Genomic DNA, 18,886 nt, shown 5'->3' with positions numbered 1-18,886 from the left:
CGGTGTGCGGGTAACAGGGGCGGGCGGGGGGCGGCCGCCGCGGGGACGGCGATGATCGTGCTGGGCCGCGTCTCAGGCGCTCGCTGAAGGCGCTGCCTGCCCGGCCATGGCTCTGAGGGAGCTGAAAGTTTGCCTTCTGGGGGTAAGTGCTGGGTGGCGGGAGAGAGGGTGGGAGCGGAATGAGGGGCTGGCTGGAGAAGCTCTGTGGTGGCGGGGAGCCTCTTGTCAGAGCTCTGGGAAGCCTCTGGTGATGGCGGAGAGCCTCTGTCGGAAGCTGGAGAGGCTCTGTGGTGATGGTGGAAAGCTTCTCTCAGAGCCTGGAGAGCCTCTGCCAGAGCCCGGAGAGGTGCCGAGTGTGGGGAGCTCTCCCCGGGCGCTGCCCGGCCCTCGCCCCGTCTCTCTGAGGGGACCGGGCGGAGGCGCCTTCCCCGCCGCGAGGGAGGCGTCTGCCAGGGGTCAATATAGCTCCTTTTCTACCCTGTTCTCCTTTTTAAAAAATAACAGAGGAAGCATGAATATCCAGTGTATGCTTCCCTTTTCCTCCCAGGCCCTTTCAGGCTTAGAGTCCACAAAATAAATAGAAGCGCCTGAAATCAAATTGGTGGGAGAGAGGGAGGGGTCTGAACTTATATTGTGAGAACATATGCAGGAAAGTCTTGCAGGTGGTGGAAGGAGGAGACGTGGAGCAAAGTGAAGTAGAAGTTTAAAAATTGAAGGGAATGAAGCTGCTTGTTGGCTTGGTTTGGTCGGAGAGACCCACGTTGAACAGGTGGAGGTGTCACCACCTGCACTGAAACCCTCTGTTCAGAGTTGTTTTCTGCTTCTAAATGGCCACCTTGCCCTTCAGAGGGGAAGATTATGTGTTTGTGTGCCCTTCATCTTGTGAAGGTATTTGAGGTAACTACTGTTTGTGTTCACCTGGCCTGAGAAACCTTTTGTTGTGGAAGAAAAGGAGAATAAGCACCCAGGAAAATTTGTCCTTGAATTCCCTGAGCCAGGAACCACATCTGTGTTTCTCTTTTTTAAGATTTGCTCTGATTAATGAGACTGCAGTGTAAAATACAGAGCTATGACAATGTGCTTTTTCTGAAGAGGAAAATAGCTTGGCAAGATGAACACAATCGTACATAGTGTACCCAAATTACTGCAATATTCAGGAGTTTTGGGGGAAAAAAAAGCATGAATGACATAAAACTTCATTTTCAGTGAAGCAATTCCTCAGGGGTTTATTTCTTAAAGTTTTAATGACTCAGGAAATGTAAAGCAAAAAGTTTGTTTTCACACGTCTTAAATAAAATACAATTTCAAATGTCCAGCTTCTACTGAGAAGCGTTTTACTACTAAGAGTTTAATTTCACTTCTAAATGTGACCTTTTGCTTTTTAACCATATACACAATCCAGAATTTTCATGGTTTGTTTCTTCTTTCACCATTTTCAGCACTGTAGAGTTGCATTAGTAACATGTTTCAGGTGTGTCACAGAAGAAATTTCAAGTCTTTCATTAAGCAGGGTGGGACAGCATTAGTCAGAGGTTGAATGCATGTGTCACACTTGTATAACTTCATGTACTCCACTGGTCCTCCATCCTGGTAAGCTGTACTCAACTGCTGTATGTTTTACCAAAAGTGGTCTTTTCCCACTGCTGTTCCATTGGGAGGTGTGCATGGCTTTGTAAAAAAGCCCAAAGTTTGATTAATAATAAGTGTGAATGCAGATTTTTGTGGTCCTTCAAAAAAAAAAATTCAACAATTTTGTTTAGAAAACTGTAACTTGTTACAGACCTTTCATTTTCTATTAAATTAATGTAATACCTGAAGTATTTCACAACTTCTCTGAGATTCTCTGCAGGAATGTGTTACTCACTGCAGTGTACTGCAGGATTTGAGAACAAAAAGAATCATCTGTCTGTAGTAATTAATACTACTTTCAATTGTTTCTGTTCTCTTCTTAGGACACTGGTGTGGGCAAATCAAGTATTGTGTGGAGATTTGTTGAAGATAGCTTTGATCCCAACATCAACCCAACAATAGGGTAAGAAACTAAATGAAGTAAATGTGATTTGTGCAAGAATAAAATGAAATTACCTGAATAGATCACTTGGGAGTTCTTCGTGTGTGGCAGTTAAATGTGGTAATAAACATAACAGCAACCTTAATTAAGCTTGGGAGCTACCTCAGGACACGTAGGAGTGTTCTCAGCACTCCTCAGCACTCCTGCAGCTTCCATTTTCATCTGAAAGGTCTGAACCCATTTTTGTGTTGTTAATCTAAGCTAACAGTGAATAAATTACACTACAGATGCTGCTGCTAAAGGGGCAGCATGCTTTTCTCGTGCACAACCCTTAAATTTCAAATTCTAATTGTTGTGCAACTCCACAGTTTCTAATTCATTTATTTTTTAAGACTCAAGTACTGGAAGTCTTCTGGGTTTTTGAGGGTGGTTAACATACTAATTCAGGTAGGTCTCACCACTAATTAGTTAAAATGTTACACATCTGTATGCAATGCACACACAAATCTAACTGATTAAACTGGTTTTGCAGTTGGTCTCATAGGTAAGGGGGATGTCTGAAATTTGAGCCGCAGAGTAGCAACATTATTGATTTCAAATCTTTGAATGGATAGAAGGAAGGGCAAGCATCAGGAATTCTTGGAGTGGTTGGATCTTTTTATTTCTTTTGCTGTCTTTTTTTTTCCTTAGTAAGTGTCTTTTGGGATGCTTTGATCAGAACCAATTTTTGGCCTATGGGAGGACAGCCTTTGCTTGATGCCAAGAGGTGTGTGGGGGTGTCAGTACAGCTTCCTGTCTCAGGTGTCTCACAGGCTCTGCTACAGCTTTGACCAAAAAAGATCCTGCTGATAAAGATCAGCTGTGTCTCATCCTGTCCTTCTGAAAAATTGGGGTCTCAGAGATCTCTCTCTTTTCCTTTACACCCCCCCTCTTTTTTTGAGTACTGACATTGAACTGCAAAATGTTCTGTAGAAGTTTTGTTTAAATTTTTCTGTTAACAGAGGTTTATTAACAGTACTGAGATCATTATAGTTGCTTGAAGTGACAGACTGAAAATTTACCTCTTACCAACCTTAAGAAAATCATTCATGGTCTGAGGACTGGTTATTTTGGTAATTTTCTATATAAATTAATCAAAACTTGTCCAAATGCAGGGATTGTGTGAAGTTCCAACAAGATTCACAGTCCAAAAACTTAAATTAATTTTTACTTTTTTTTATACCTTGCTTTTATTTCCTAATTGAGACTAGTAGGTAGAAAGGACAAAGTAAGGATTAGAAGAGCTTTGAGCATCTTGCAAAAGTAAAGCTGAGAATGTTTCAACTTTATTCCCTGGGTCTTTGAGTTCATGAGATATGATCTTGTTTCCTGTCCTGTTTTCATTCCTCTTAGAGTCAGCTGAGCAATCACACTTTGTTGTTGTCAATGTTCATTGCTCAATTTCTGATATGGGCAGCTGCAGAAGCCCTGTCAGAATTCTGCAACTTTTCTCCCCTCAGGATGCTGAGGGGTTTAAGGAATGGGGAGAAGATTAACAGCTGAAACATTGTGTAACTGCTTCCTTTCCTTTTCTTTAATGTATGTAGCTAATTGTCCTCTTATAGCATTGAAACAAGTCCAAAGCCTGCAGTTACATTTGCTACAAAAGTGTCAAGGACATCATTGAGTGGTTCTTAAGCCCCAAGATAAACTCAAGTTCAGAGTCCTGGGCTCAGGTATTCAAGGCTGATTGTGCTGATATACTCTTGCTCTCTGAGTCTGACTCAGTTTGGGGTACTGTAAGAAGCTCCAGTGACTTCACAATCCTGTCAAAACTGGCAGAAGAACAAGTTTGGAAGTCTGTAGTATTTTCAAGTGGCGGGAATTAATCACATAAGAAGTGTTCAAGTTCACAGTGTGGGATCTCATGTGCTTAAAGCAGTTATGTCACTTATAGTTCCAGCTGTACAAGGATTTGAATTCAGTGTGTGGTTTTTCCAGTGAAAAATGTGCCTAGAGGTGAGAGATAGAGCAAAGGACTCCCTCTTGTAAAAGAGTAAGTCGCTGAATCCATATTCTTATGGGTAATACACTCATTCAGCTAAAGCAGATCAAATAAACCACAAAAGTACTTTGCAACTGTAAAACATCTAGAATTTGGGCAAGGGGAGAAGAACCTGGAGAGTAGGAGAGATCTTTTTTTGTCTTCTGGAAGTCCAAGAGCCTCTGCAAACTAAAATATGTAATTGGGGAGCTGTACGGGGTGCAGACAACAAGCAATTTACTCTATTGATTTCTATGTCCTGTTAACGCCTACCAATACTGATATCCATCTCCTATTTTATTGCCAAGTATGGATTTACTAGCACTTATCTGAATGTTAGTACAGAGATAGGAAAAGAAATAAAGGGAAGAATTTGACCTCTTTCCCCCTGGAAGTTTCCAGTGTGCAATGAAGTGATTGCTGTGAGGAAGGATGTTGTTAAAAGGCTGACCTTTCTGGCTGTTTTGGCCATACATCCTATATATTTTTATCCAAAGCTTATAAACAAAACCTATAATATGTTGTGTTTTGGTAGTTGAATGCCAGTCTCTGAAAGGACATTTCATTCTCTCTTAATTTCAGCCTTTATATCTGAAATGTTTCATCAATTGGTGTGTTTATGTGTGGGGAAAGCACTTTTATTGGAATGTGAACCTTCTTGAAAGCTCATGGTGGTAATGAATGTTCTAAGGATGAATTTATATTCTCAAAAAGCATGAACTGTGTCTTTTTTTTTCAGAGCCTCATTTATGACCAAGACTGTACAGTATCAAAATGAGCTGCATAAATTCCTGATTTGGGATACAGCTGGACAGGAGCGGGTAAGTAAAATCAATATCTGTGGAGAAAGTTTGGGCCAGAGCTTGTGTTATTTTCAACTCTGCCCCTGAAAGACACAAAGTAATGTGGTTTTACAAACATGTATTAGAACACTTGTTTCTATGCAGGTTCCTATCAAGATGTGGGTGCTGTACATATGTTTTTATTTTTCATTGTTGTCATGATTTAAGTGTAAAGGTAAGGAAGATTACCTAAGAGGAGTTTATGAAACAATAGTGTGGGTTTAGATTCACTGAAAGGGAATGGTCCTTCCACAGAAAACAAGGCTGGTGTAGGGGGAAGCCAGCAGCTCTCTCTAGTACCATTTCTAGCTGAGCTTTAAACCTTCAACTGCAATGTTCACAGCCAGTGCAGCAACACAAGAATCAAAGTGAGATGAATTACCATGTTTCATAGTACAAGTAAGGCCTTGATTCTGGAAAAACGCACAACTGCTAACACATTCTGTTAGCTTCACTGTTAGGTTGTAAATGTGAGTAGGATGTAGATTTAGGCTTTCCAAAGAAAAGTTTCAAGCAATGTTACAGGTGATAACTGCTCTTTTATTCTTTTGTAAAGTTTTACTAATCAAATCTGATGGTGTTAGAAGGTATGTTGAAGAATCTCTTTTGAAATTTAAATTTTAATTTGATAGTTTGGGATTTTGATCTCTGCAGCATGCATAGTTCTGAGGGGAGGCAACAAAAGCTTTGAAGAAAATGACTAATCAGATGAAATCCCAGCTAATTAATTTGCATGATTTTTATTGGAATGAAAAGGAAGACTTTGCTAGGGTACTTGCTTGCTTATGGATTACTAGTAAGAGTGGTAGAAATTACAGTAGCTGTATTAACAGTGCTTATTGTTGCTGTTTCTTGACTGCAAGTGAACTACTGGCAGCTGCCACTTACTCAAGATGAGTTTATTTAGAATGTGAGGTAACTGTGACAAAGGTTGGGTTATAACTTTAGGATAACAACTGGCAAATACAGCTGTACTGCTTTTCAGGATTGGCTTGAGAAACAGCCCAAACAAAAAACCAAACCAACAAAACAACCCTCCTAATAAAAACAAACAGAACAAACACTTTATAAAGCCTCAGTCATCCCTATCCACAGGCACTTGACCTTTAGGATTCCTGGTGGAACTGAGTTGCCAGCTTTTTGGCTTGATAATAGCCTTGATGGCTAGGAAGTAACTCAAGGGTATTTGTATCGTGATTTAGTGCTGTCAGTTTTGAATGACAATTTATTTCCTTCCAACAGCATCATATAAAGCAAACTGAAGTTGTCAGGGATGTTTCCCAGGAATATGTCCAACAGCATTTTGTGTTATCAAAAATATCCTGAGCCCTTCAATTCCCAGCAGTCAGTCAGCATTTGCTGTAAATAGTTTGTCTTAAGTGAACATCATAGCCCATTCTGGAATGTTATTGCTGCAAAGTGATATTCTGAGAGGTAGAGTATGAATTTTTAGAGGTTGGTACTCTTAAATGAAAAGCTTTATAAACATGCCTGCCACTATTTGGCAGGAAACATCCATTACATTTTAGCATTCCATCCTGTTCACTTTAACTGTGCAAGCAATGGGAGGATCCTGTAATTTGGCTTCAGCACATCTAATCTGAGGAAGGATCTCTGTACATGACTAGCATGTTCCTGATCTATTTTTGGATTCTCTGTGATACCTCTTTAATTTTCTTCCATACAAGTTGCTTGATATCTTTATTGAAATCAAAAAAGGAAAGGTGTCTTACCAGGACTGTGACCCAGGAGCTGTGACACCTGTGAAGTTTATATTCCATGTTTGAGAGAACTCACTGGACACCCCAGTATAACCAAGGAAATCAGTGAAATGTGAGCAGGGGTGTTTACTTTGAAATGATTCAGTATCTTCAAAAAGATTTCTTTCCCCAGAGCAGGACAGCACTGTCAGTGCTGTCACAAATGGGCTGTACACCTGCCTGGCCCTGAAATCTGTAGCACAGTTTTGTGGTCATGCAATGTATCTGCCAATGAATTATGGAAGGGATTCCCTCTGTGGAATAGATCTGGAATACTAAAAATGTCCACACCATTCTTGGAGCTGAAATGTCTCTGCTGAGCTATGATGTGGAATGCATGGAATTCACAGTCCTGGCTTCTTGAAGAGTGTGTGCTGTTTCCCATTTCAAAAGCCCAGCTGCAAATAGTGCTGTACTGCCCTGGGCACCCCCTTGCTCTCAGTGGCTTTGGGGTGGCTGGATAGCCTTGTTCCAGAGCTGGAAATGTGCACCAAGTCATTCACACACCTCATCTGCACACAGACCTTATTTCTTCTCTCATTTCTTTTACACTGAGCTCAATTGATAGGAGGTCACTTACAGTAATTAGAATTTTTGCTTTCTTACCTAACGGTTTTGAGTTTCCCTGCATAGTTACATTATGCATAATTACATTAATAATTCTGTAAAAACACAAATTGGAGACTGGGGGCAAGCTGAAGTCTTTGGAAAAATTGCAAAAGGAAAATCCAGTGTTTCTGGTAACATCTGTTTTGTTAATATATTTTATCTGCTGACTGCTCTTAGGTGGAAAAAAGTATCTAAGTGTTAGCAGACAGGAAATGAGAGTAATACAAAATCAGCAAGTGAAAGTTGGTTTATTCCCAATGTAAATAGTGAAATAATCAAAAAGCCAGGTTGCAACCAGTCCAAGTGGTGGTTTACCAAATATGTTTCCCTTTATATTTTAGTACTTAGAAGGAAGAGAGGGATTATGTCCCAATGTGAACTGAATGCCTGCCCATGTTTCCCTTTCCCACTATTAAATATTTTTATATTCTGAACTTTGCATTCAAAATCCTATTTTCAAAACAGAATTTGAGAGCCAAATGTAAATGGTCTGGAATTCTGCTTTATAGCAAGATTTTTATGATTTATTATATTGCTCTCAGTTGAACTGTACTAAGCAAAAGGAAATTGGTATTTTATTAGAAATGAATAAGCCTTTATGAAAAACTGTATCCAATTCATTATTTTTACCTTGAGTAATAAGATGCACAAAAGCTCTAAATCATAATGCTTACATGAAACCAATACATGCAGTTTACTCTGCACTTTGAAGGAAAGTTCTGGTTGCTAGATTAGTTGTCTTGGCTTTTTTAAAGTTGGCAGAATATCCCACTGTTCTTAAGAATGCTTCATTGATATTTTTGATGCAACGTGATTGTGTACTTTATTGCTCTTTTTTAGCACTGGATTCATAAGGTTCTGTCCACTCAAAGGTACAGTCCTACAAAGCAAACAGACCTGCTGTAGATTTAATTCTGAAAATTGCAAGAAAACAGCCTTTTATCTAGAGTGTTCCTTAAAGCTCTGCTTCCAACAGGGCACATAGTTGTGGGCTTTTGCAGTTTTTTGGTTTAAATGTGCTTCTAAATTTGAGGGAAAAACTGAAGCAAAATCCTTAAAGCCATAAGTTACATTCTGAAGAAATCAACATTTCTAGCATTTAAGTCTGATGACTGATCCACAGGGCTAGAAGTTGATAGTAGCTTCTGATCTGAACATTTCAGATCAAAATTAATATATGCTAGTTTTTTTAACATTTTTGTCTTAGTCAAAGTTGACCTTGCTTCTCCCTGAATTTCTGCCCTTGTTTGGTGTTTCAAGTTGAGCACATGCATGTTTGTGTAGACAGTCTGTTAAGGGAGAGGTTCTAATCTAGGCAAAATAAGATCAAGGTTGCTTTCCTGCTGTTTGCAGTAGGTGCTGCTGAGCCCCACACGATTTATTGCCTGGCCTTAGCAGAACAATGCCTTCCTGGGAGATTATGTGCTCTACTGCACAGACTAGTTGTGACTGTAAAGGAAAGTTTTTCACTGCTGTGATCTTGGTTTTCACTTTTATCAATAGTAATACTAATGATAGTGAGGTTCTGGAGGTCAGAGGAAGATCAGGTTTATGTTTGCTGTCTTTCTTCCAGTTTCGTGCTTTAGCCCCGATGTATTACCGAGGGTCAGCAGCAGCCATTATAGTGTATGACATCACAAAAGAGGTAAGAAACTTGATCTTGACCCAGCATTACAATTTCTGGGGTTTTTTCTTTATGTCATGGCCAGTTCTGACTCTTAATTTCTTAATTCCTTCCGTCTTCTTTCTTTTCTTTTTTTTTTTTTTTCCCACATTAGGAAACTTTCTCAACGTTAAAGAACTGGGTTAAAGAGCTTCGCCAGCATGGACCTCCCAACATTGTTGTAGCTATTGCAGGAAATAAGTGTGATCTTAATGATGTCAGGTAAATAACTGCTGTCAGTTTTGAGGGTTTTCCTTAAGCCCTAGCATTACATATTTTAAGATTTTAGAGCAGCTGAAAGGTATAGAACAATTTAAGCTGTTCTGCTCTAGTGTTGTAGTTTCACAAGGGATTTGAGCTGTTTCTGCTGTCAGAGGACATGGGGTTTGAGCTGTTTCTGCTGTCAGAAGATGTGGTTAGTCTGCCCTTGGATGGTCTCACCCACTTCCTCTCCTGTGCTGGTGTGAGTACACGTGTGATTGGGCAGTAAATTGGGCTGTAAAATGGATCCAGATTAAAACTAACCCTTAAAAAAAAAAGAAAACTGATCCAAGTATATTTATCTTTCTCACACCATGAACACTTGCTGGCATAATGGTGTGGGGATAGCAGAGTTAGGAATGAGCAGTTTACAAGGAGACAGGATTACCTTTTCTGGTGGCAGTGCCAAGTTACACAAACCTAAACTGCCTGTGAAACTATAGTGTAATAGAAGCTGTTTACCTCACTTTACAAGAAGTGCCCCTGTCAGTCTGTAGCACCTCATTTTGTTAGGAAAAACACCAAGCCTGTTGGAAAGCATTGTGTAGGTTTTTCTGACTTGCTTGTTCAGGTGCCTTCCTTCCCTGCTTAAATATTGGGGTGGAATTGGCCGTGGCCAAAATAGTTGCAGGGAGCGGGAAAAGCTCTTGAGAAACTTTATGAACAGCCAAACTTTCAGGAAGGCATGTACTAAAAACAAAAGAAGGCCTTTTTTATTGATGTCCTGGTTAAATAAGCCAAAATTCAGAAAGAAGGTGTGTGTAAACTTCTTGGGTTTAGGTTTTGCTGGAAAAGGCACCACAGCTGGTGTCTCAAAGGAGACAGCTGGTTGCATGTTTAAAGAACCATTGCAAAGTATTAACACTGCAAAGGTTGCTCTGAGTATGGTTTTACAAATTGTTAATACCTAGAAGTCATCTAGTGAGCTCTAATAACTTTGATTAGAAGTAGCATGTCTTTTGAAGGAAATAGAGTGTAAAATTATTTGGAACAGAATTCACATCTCACATGCTCAGCTGGCATCATAAGTGTAAACATTGCTCTTCAAGCTAATGAGGAAGATTCCTTGCACTTTAGTCAGAGGCATTATTGGAGTCAGTGCTCAAAGTCCGTGCTCTTGATGTCCTAAAGTCCTTCATTACTGAAAGTAGCCTGTGTGTTGTAGAAATTGTATGTGAAGTGATACAACATAAAGTCCAGACCTCCCTACAGTTACTGGGGTTTGTATTTTTCATTTTGTTTAAGGAAAGATACAAAATCATCAACTTGCCTACTTTGGGGTGCAGAATAACTTGTACACCTCTGTGTGCTCAGTATAAAAATACTCCTTTTTTACAGCTACATATTCATTCAAAGTAAATGCTGTGCTGATGATTTTGGGAGATTCTTTGGTTTTGTAAAGAGTCATAAAAAATGCACAGGATGATTGGAAATAATGCTTTAGGCTTTTCTTAGGACATATAAAGCTGGTGGGGTGAATAACACACCAGAAGGATTGATTGCAGACCCAAGCTTAGAGCACTCCAGACAAAATCACTGCAGTGTTGTCAGATGGATTAAGGCCTTGGGTAGTTCATGATTGTGCTCATGCCTCAAGGCAGGGAGACAGCACAGAGTAAAGAATGAGCATCAGCTTCAGCATGAGGGAGCACTGTGATGCTAAACAGGTAAAATATTCATTATAGGAGACACTTAAAAACTTAATCTCTCCCTTAAGGTTTTGAGTAATGGGGTTCTTTTGCATTCATGAATTTTTCTTTGTTTTTTTTTTTTTTCCCAGAGAAGTCATGGAAAAAGATGCTAAAGACTATGCAGATTCCATTCATGCAATATTTGTAGAGACAAGTGCGAAAAATGCAATAAACATTAATGAACTCTTTATAGAAATTAGTAAGTATTTAAACAGTTAATGCACTTCTGAAAAAAAAATTGAGCAGAAATTTGATTTGTATATTACTCCTTGTGCTGTTTGGGTGAAAATTTACGGACTTAATACTAAATTCATTAAAGTCTGACGTGACTACAAACTGCAAAATGAGCTGCATGAATTTCTGGTCGCCTAATGACCTCTAGATATTCCTTCTAGAGGTTTTCAGCCTACTGTGATGCTGCTGGATAAATAGCAGGCGAGGTACTCATGTCAGAAGTCAGTGTCATCTTACCATGTCTGTTATTGAATGTTCCAATTAGTACTTCCAAGGTTATGGAGGAGGAAGGAAATGGCATGAGGACGATCCAGACTTCATACATCTGAGAAAAGGAATTAAGTTCTCACTCTTAGTGCTTAGGCTAAAATAAGTGTATTTTTAAAAATACAAAAATTCATAAATACCAGATTACTGCATGGGGAATAGCAACTACTGCATGTAGATTTTCCTCAAGTATGTTTGTAGTACCTTAGGGTTTTTTTATATTAAATTGCAAATCTTTTCTGTCCCATTTGTGGTGAGGATAACAATGATACTTTTTATATATGTGAATAAAAAGCAGACAGCATTCCAAAGTGAATTCTATGCAATATTATTTGGAGGATATGTGTCAAGTAGCAGCACCAATGTGCAGGTGTGTCAGCCTGTTTGTGAAAAGAGGACTAACTACAGAAACATCTGACTTAAGAAAAAAAATAGGGTCTATAGAAGCAGCTGAATATATTGAAGCTGATGTAAAAACTATTGTGCTGTAGATTAGCTTCCTGATTTATTGACTTAATAGTTGCTCTCTAAAATTGATCTTGAATAAATTATGGGGGGAAAAAAATCATAAATCTTCCTCAGAAGAGAATGCTCAACCAGGAACAGTCCATTTTAAAGACTGATGAGATGAGTAAAGCAGCTCTCTCTACAAGCACCCCTTTGTTAAGGCCGATGCAGGTAATCTGTGGAAATCCAGGTCAAGATGGTTGTTCTCAAGCTATTCCAGATGGTATTGCATCCTGCAAAGTATTCTCCAAGTGCTTTTACAGCTTAGCTGTCCAGGTCTAGATGAATCTGAAGTGTAGCTGCTGCTAAATTGACTTCAAACTGCCTCCGCTGTCCTTTTGTGCAGCCGTCCCTCTTACAGACATAACACAGACTGTTGCTGCCATCCTGCTGGGCAGGAATGTCATCCCTAGTGACCTGTAGCTAATTGAAGGCACATTTTTATATACAGAGCATACACCGGATGCTTAGAATTAGTTTCAAGTATAACATTTCCTATATATTTCTTTTTCCTGCCTCCTTGTAGGTCGCAGAATTCCATCCACTGACACCAACCCCGCATCCAGTGGGAAGGGCTTCAAACTTCGACGACAGCCATCGGTGACAAAACGCAGCTGCTGTTGACTGACCCCTCAGAAAGTCAAACTTTATACAGTAGGTGGTCTTGGAAGTTAACGGTTCACATTGGGTTTATATTATCAGTCTTAGATCTTTATCTGCTGGTGTTCATACACCCGGGGTCCCCCAAAAAGGGACCGGCTCATCTGACACCTGTGCGCGCGCAGAAAAGACTGCAGTGGTCAGGGCAGCCTGCTGGCTGCCACAGCGTGCAGTGTCTCTTGCATTCAAAGGGAATCCATCATCACTTCTTTGGCCTTGCTTGATTGGAAGGTGACTGCGTGGATGGTAGAACTGAAATGTTTTCGTAGTTTTGTAATCGAGGTTTTGGGAGGTTTTTTTGTAAAAAGGGAAATGAGCACTTTCGTGGGAGATTGGGTTAGGAGAAGTCTGGAAGTTAGATGTCATTTCTTCCTTTTCTTCAGTGAGCCTTATTTTAAATTTTGGTGTAGCTACTCCAAAGTATGATGGGACAGTTGATGTGAGATGGCTACAGAATAAGCAGCTGAAGACAAATAGTAGGCAAATCAGTCCATCCAGTCCCCAAATCCCATTTGCACTTTTTATTTAAGGATGATCTGCACTGGGGGTGGGGACACAAGCAACAGATCTTAAACCACAGACAATCTTCTTTTTCATGCTGACTGTAATCACTTTAAGGCAGACTGCTATGCTTATAGGCTGCTATGCTTATAGGCATCTTTTTGTTGTTACAAGTTTTTTAATATTAAGATGTTGGTTGAAGAAAATTACTTGTAGATCTGACTAAATGAAGTGGTTACTGACTAAAAAGAGATGCTGTAAACAGGTGCTGCCAGTGGTTCTGATAAGACCTACAAGGTTTTGGGGAAAGCTTTTAATTGCTTGGCATGTGTAAAGTGTTCATATTATATTTATGAGACCAATGTTTAAAGTGTTATAAATTATGTAAAAACAGTAAAAAATAATACAATCTTCTACACTCCTTCCATTCCACACCTAGGGATAAACTCTTGGGGAATCTCCATCAGGGGTTTTTTCCTGCATTTTAGGTATTGTCACTGTGAGTTCATCCAGAGGCAGATGAAATTCTTTCTCTTTCAATGACATTTGAAAGGGCAAATAGAACATCCTGTTGGGGCAGCACAAGGCCTGTCTGTTGAACAAGCTTTCATCTGGGGTGCACCCAGTCTTTCCTATTTTAGGCACAAAAATACACATAGGAAGTAACCTTAAGACATGGTAATGTAGATCATTACCTCTTGGTTCCTGGGGTTTTTCATCTGTGAGGGTTTTTAGCAAATCAGTGTTTAGCTTATTCTGTATGGATTTTAGTAGGCTTTCAGTTAAACTATAGGTTGACCATACCTGTTTGTGCTATTTTATTTATTTTTACTTTTTGTTTCTTACCAGCACTAGTGAGAAACTTTTATACTTTTGAAGAAAAAGAGCTTGATAGACTTGAGTATATACTAAAATATGCTGGTTAGCTTTAGTATCCAACTGAACTCATGATGATGCTTATTCTTTTTTTTAATCTGGTTTTCTATCATCTCAAGTATTTTCTCTGAAGGAAATGTGGGAAAATTTGTAAGAAATGAAAGGATTTGTAAGAAATGAAAGGATACTTCAGATTCACTTGTGTTACTGAAAATTCTTGGAGAGCTGGAGCAGAACAGGCAAACTGGTACATTGAGGTTTTTGGACATGTCAGTGAGTTTAATGATATTTGGTGACTACATTTTTGTCATGCCTTTTCCTTACCCTGCCTGCATTGCCAATTCTGCCTCCTTTGCCACAGTCCCACAGGCTTCTAGAGAGCCCAAGAAATCCAACTCCATGGGTATGCACCCTACTCTTTCTGCAGATCTGATCTTGAATTGCTGCAGGTAAAGTATAACAGCCAGTGTTCCAGATTGTCCAAACTGCCAGCCCTGGAGTGAGGCTGCTTCTTAATATTTGCCTATTTAAAAAGACAGACAGTTGGTGTAAGTTCTTCTGAGTCCAGAGAAGTGTTTATTGATCAGTGGCCCTGCTGAACACTGAATGCAATCGTCCCTGCATGAGATGCACATGCTCATTGTTTCATTTTTGATGGAGAAAAGTGGTTTCTTTTGTATTAATAATTTGTTAGGTCAGCTGCTTTGATCTTGCACTAGGCTTGCTGGAATTGATTATATTTTGTCCTAACATAGCTTCTCTATTTGGAGATAGATAGGCATTGGAGTGTTTGGAGTACAGATTATCAACCATTCCAGCTACGTTTTTAATAACTTTCTTCCTGGTAAGAAGTTGTTAAAAAAGCTCAGGATTAAAGTTTTATTCCACCATGTCTTTCTGTCTAATGAGTGGAGCTCATCAGAGAGACTCAACTTTCAGATACTGTCAAAGGGGATTACACAATCTCAGAATGGTTCAGGTTGAAAGGGACCACAGTGAGTAATCTGGTTCAACATCCCTGCTCAAGCAGGGTCATCCCAGAGCATATTGCACAGATTAACTTCTGCAGAACATGTTTGAAAGGGAAAGACGTCATGCATGTAAAAATGTAACAAGTTGTATGTTATATCATTGATCCAGAGCATTTTTAGCTGAAAAAAAATGACTTCTAAACACCACCAGTTCTTTCTCATGAAAGTCATAGAATTGAACAAAAATAAAATTTGATAAATATTTCATTCTTAAGCTTTGGAGTAACCTGAATGTGCTCTCCAGGTTTTGGAAGGTGTCTTCATCTGACCCTCTACTGAAACAGTCACTTAGCCGACTCGCCAGGTTCTCAATCTGTGCTGTAGTTAGTTTTCTAGGATATTTTATATACATGCTGAAAACTGGTATATCAAGTGCCCAAGTAGGTGAAATTTAGAAACTGACATTTAGTAGCATTTAGTAATCATACTACTGAAAATTGTTATAGGTGCTTTGAAAAGTTCTAAGACAATTCTAACAACTTTTGCTGTTACTGTGAAGGTAAAGACTTTATTTTAGGTCCAACAAATCTCTGCACTCCAGATCCCTGCTGACATCAGTGAGACCCTTCCTTTAAGTGCTGCAGGATCAGACAGTTAATGGTTTAGAGGGATGTTTTATGCAGACTGGAGTCTTTGATGTGTTGCTTTACATTTAATGCCACCAGCCTGCTCAAGAAGGATTATTTACTTGCTTGGGAAGAGAGTAAGAGGAGAGGAGCCAGGACCTACTTATTGATTTGGAAGTCTAATCCTTTAACCTGGTTGAGGGAGAACTACAGCCTTGGTTAAAGCTTCATTTTAATTATCAAAAAGTAATTAATGGTGAAAATCTTGAATTATTTAAAAGTTGGCCTCAGCAAGGTTTTTTCTGTTACACTGTTGAGGTTAAATTATTCCTTCACATTAGTGTTTAGTTCCAGTATGACACATTACTAGTTGGAAAAGGAAGCTTTAGCAGTGATGTTTGAGTTACTTGCTTGTGAAACAGTCTTTAGTGTGTGTTAAGGATGGCGTAGGCTATTTGTGGTGAGCTGTGTCAGCAATCTGCACAGGAATGGATGATTTACAGGACAGAAGTTGTCAGAACAGTGGAGCTGCTCACCCTGGAGTGAACCTCACTCAGCAGCAATAGCCACAGACAAGCAGGGCAAACTCATCTCCAACACGAGGAGAACCTGCATAATTCACTGGCTTCAACTTCTACACTCCCTGCTCATTTTGTAAAAAGGCTTCATGTATCTCTCCTGAATACTTATAGCCTCTAAAAATGGCTTTTTGGTTCATAGTTGAGAGAAAAGGACAAACTTTCTTAACTTTTCTAGCAGGAAGTCATTGTACAGCCACCTGAGATGGTTTGTACATCACAAGTCAGTTACTCAAAGCAGAAGAATTGTATACTTTGAATTAAGTCTCTAAAAATCTGCAAAACATTCCCTATAGAAAACTGTTGATGTTTCATGTGCAGGTCCCATCTTTGGTAATAGATCACAGCCTAGTGATGGTAGGTGGCAGAAGATTTACAGAAATATGATGATAGTGTGAATTACCAATGTAAGATGGAAATACAAGTTCTAGTATTAAAGTAGTCATGTTAGTTTTCCTTTGAGTCATATGGTTCCAGCTTGTCAAAAGGAATATGCTTGAAAATACATGTTTGTATATCTTACAAAAATTCAGGTGCCAAAATATAATTCCCTAAAATTATTTTAGGCCTTCTGATGCTAATGTTGTTTCTGAAAAATCCCTTCTGATATTCTGGAGGTCTCAATGCAAACCACTTCTTGCTCAGCTACCATCAGAAATGCACGACTTGGAAAAAATTGAACAAGCATTACCAGACTTTATCCCTAAAGTGTCACAGATAAAAAAATCTTTCAAGGATATAAAACTATCCTGAAATCCAAGTATACTGATGAGCTTCTGACATGTCAAAATGTTCCTAGGGTCAGCTTTCTCCTCCTTCCCCCCTCCACTTCCTCCCACCCCACCCAGCCCTGAATTTTTATCATAGTGTTGTCAGAGTGCACATGCTATGAAGAGCTATTCAGAAATACTTAGAGAAGTTCTAATGGCTGAGAGTTACGTGGTGCTCCCTATTTTACATGAAGAATCGAGGCAGTAGGATGAGTTTTCTCAGTGTAGAATAAAGACTTCTTACAAGAAACAATTTTGCTGTTCCTGTTACATCAACCTGCAAATTGATGTTCCTAAATTTTTGCTTAAACACTAAGTATAAATTTTATTTAAGGAGCTAATTACCTTTGTAAAGATTTTCTTTTAAGAAGGTTGGGGTTTGCTTTGCTTGGCTTCTGTTGATGTTTTCACATACGTGTTGTTGAACAAACCAACTTTTTCCACTGTTGAAGGACACAGACCACTCTTCTGTCATGCTCTTCATCGCTGTGGGTGTGATACTCCATCCAGTTGTTGCACTTGAATATTCTGTAACTCTGACACCTTGAGAGATTCACTGCTACTATCTTGCCTCACTTTTACTCATGTTACAGTATGTATTTCCTATTAAATCCATTATGTTTTCTTGGCAATTTGTTCTTTGTTTCCTTATGGGATTTAGACCAGGATAGGTGGTAGTGTCTATTTTGCCACAAAGTTCTAGAAGTATCTGTCACAGCAGCAAATATGTGTAAGCTAAAGGGTAATTCATTAGCACAGCCTTATGAAACTGTTACAGCAGCTGAGACCTGTGCCATGACTGTATTTTACCACATAACAAAGGCTAAAAGGACATTCACCTGGAGGAGCAAGTTATTGTAAGCCTCTAGTCCATTCTTCTGTATTTTAACTTCCTTTCTTGTTCTTCTTTCTGAAATTGTGTATCCAACACTGACACTGTGATGGTGAGTTAATTGATTTAAGGCACAGAAATGGATTGCATTTCTGTAGCTAAGATGCTTAAGACTTCCTGGCAATCTTCCCACTTGTACCCCCCACAGTGAGGACTATGAAGAAAAAAAAGTTTTTTTTTTCTGATTGAGAAACTGCATTTGTGTGTTCAGGACACAAAAATAACCTGATATGCATAGAGCTCTTGCAGTGTAGTAAATGTTTGCCTGTAAAATGTGTAAAGGTTAACCTTTGTATCAGCAATTCTTGTCACTCATAACAACATTCTGCCTTTTCATTCTAGGATGGGTTAACCTGTTACAAGGGTTGAAAGGTCTGTGCCTTCTATTATCTCTTACTAAAACAAACTTAAGCCGCTCAAAGTTACAGAGCATTTGCAGCACTGTAAACTGCACAAATTTCCACCCATTGCTTCACTGCATGAAGTGTAGTCAGATTACTAGTGATGAAATATTGTAGTGATGAATTCCCAAGCTTATGAATGTTTTGAGACTTTTTTTAGTCTTCTCTTGGGCTGGTCCTGAGAGCGTGTACAGGTTTGTCTGTATTGTTGGTTTGTAGATGCTAATGAGGAAAACCAGGCTTTTGTTCTCTCCTTTTTGTTTGAGTCGTTACACTCCCATATAGTGCATAGAATGCAAACAAAGAAATGTTGATTTGACATAATGTAAACAGCCTTTTCAGCCTAAGCATTCATAATAAACTTTTACAGTGTAATAACATGCTAAATCACTACCAGTCTGATGTATTGTGCAAAAAAAAAAAAAAGGTGTAAACATTTTATTAATAAAAAGCTTTGTTTATAAATGTGCTGGCTTGTTCATAAATGCTTCCAAAATTCTCCACATCTTAAAAAACAGTCTCTATAGCAATACAATTATAGAAGAGGAATGTAGGCAATCACTTACATGTACAAATGACTGGAATAGCTGTTTTCCAGAAGTCCTGACTACCAGTGTTCAAAAACTGGAGCTTTTCCCTGGTCTGTGTACACACAGACAAAGGCAGAAGATCCTGTGCAAAGAAGGGATGGGGGCAAACAGCAGAGAGAATGCAGCTTTTGTGTAACACTTCCTTTCTTTGCA

General features: G+C 39.1%; 1 protein-coding gene across 2 annotated transcripts; it reads left to right on the top strand.

Moving 5' to 3' along the window:
• Positions 1–5: 5 nt before the first annotated feature.
• RAB22A (RAB22A, member RAS oncogene family) lies at positions 6–18,608 on the top strand. 2 transcript variants are annotated; one of them, XM_041478586.1, is made up of 8 exons: positions 6–142; positions 1,953–2,032; positions 4,774–4,855; positions 8,819–8,890; positions 9,024–9,130; positions 10,950–11,059; positions 12,395–12,522; positions 14,267–18,608. In XM_041478586.1, exons 1-7 carry the CDS (start codon positions 107–109, stop codon positions 12,490–12,492), a joined length of 585 nt encoding a protein of 194 aa, XP_041334520.1. In that variant the 5' UTR covers positions 6–106; the 3' UTR covers positions 12,493–12,522; positions 14,267–18,608. The 2 variants fall into 2 exon arrangements, with proteins under 2 accessions (XP_041334520.1, XP_041334519.1); XM_041478585.1 differs by having other exon boundaries at positions 12,395–18,608.
• The last annotated feature ends 278 nt before the right edge of the window (positions 18,609–18,886 follow it).

Source organism: Pyrgilauda ruficollis, unplaced genomic scaffold, assembly GCF_017590135.1.
Source record: "Pyrgilauda ruficollis isolate IOZ18807 unplaced genomic scaffold, ASM1759013v1 scaffold45, whole genome shotgun sequence".
NCBI lineage: Eukaryota > Metazoa > Chordata > Aves > Passeriformes > Passeridae > Pyrgilauda > Pyrgilauda ruficollis.
The sequence above is the reverse complement of the archived record's forward strand: the minus strand, read 5'-3'. Positions and strand labels throughout refer to the sequence as shown.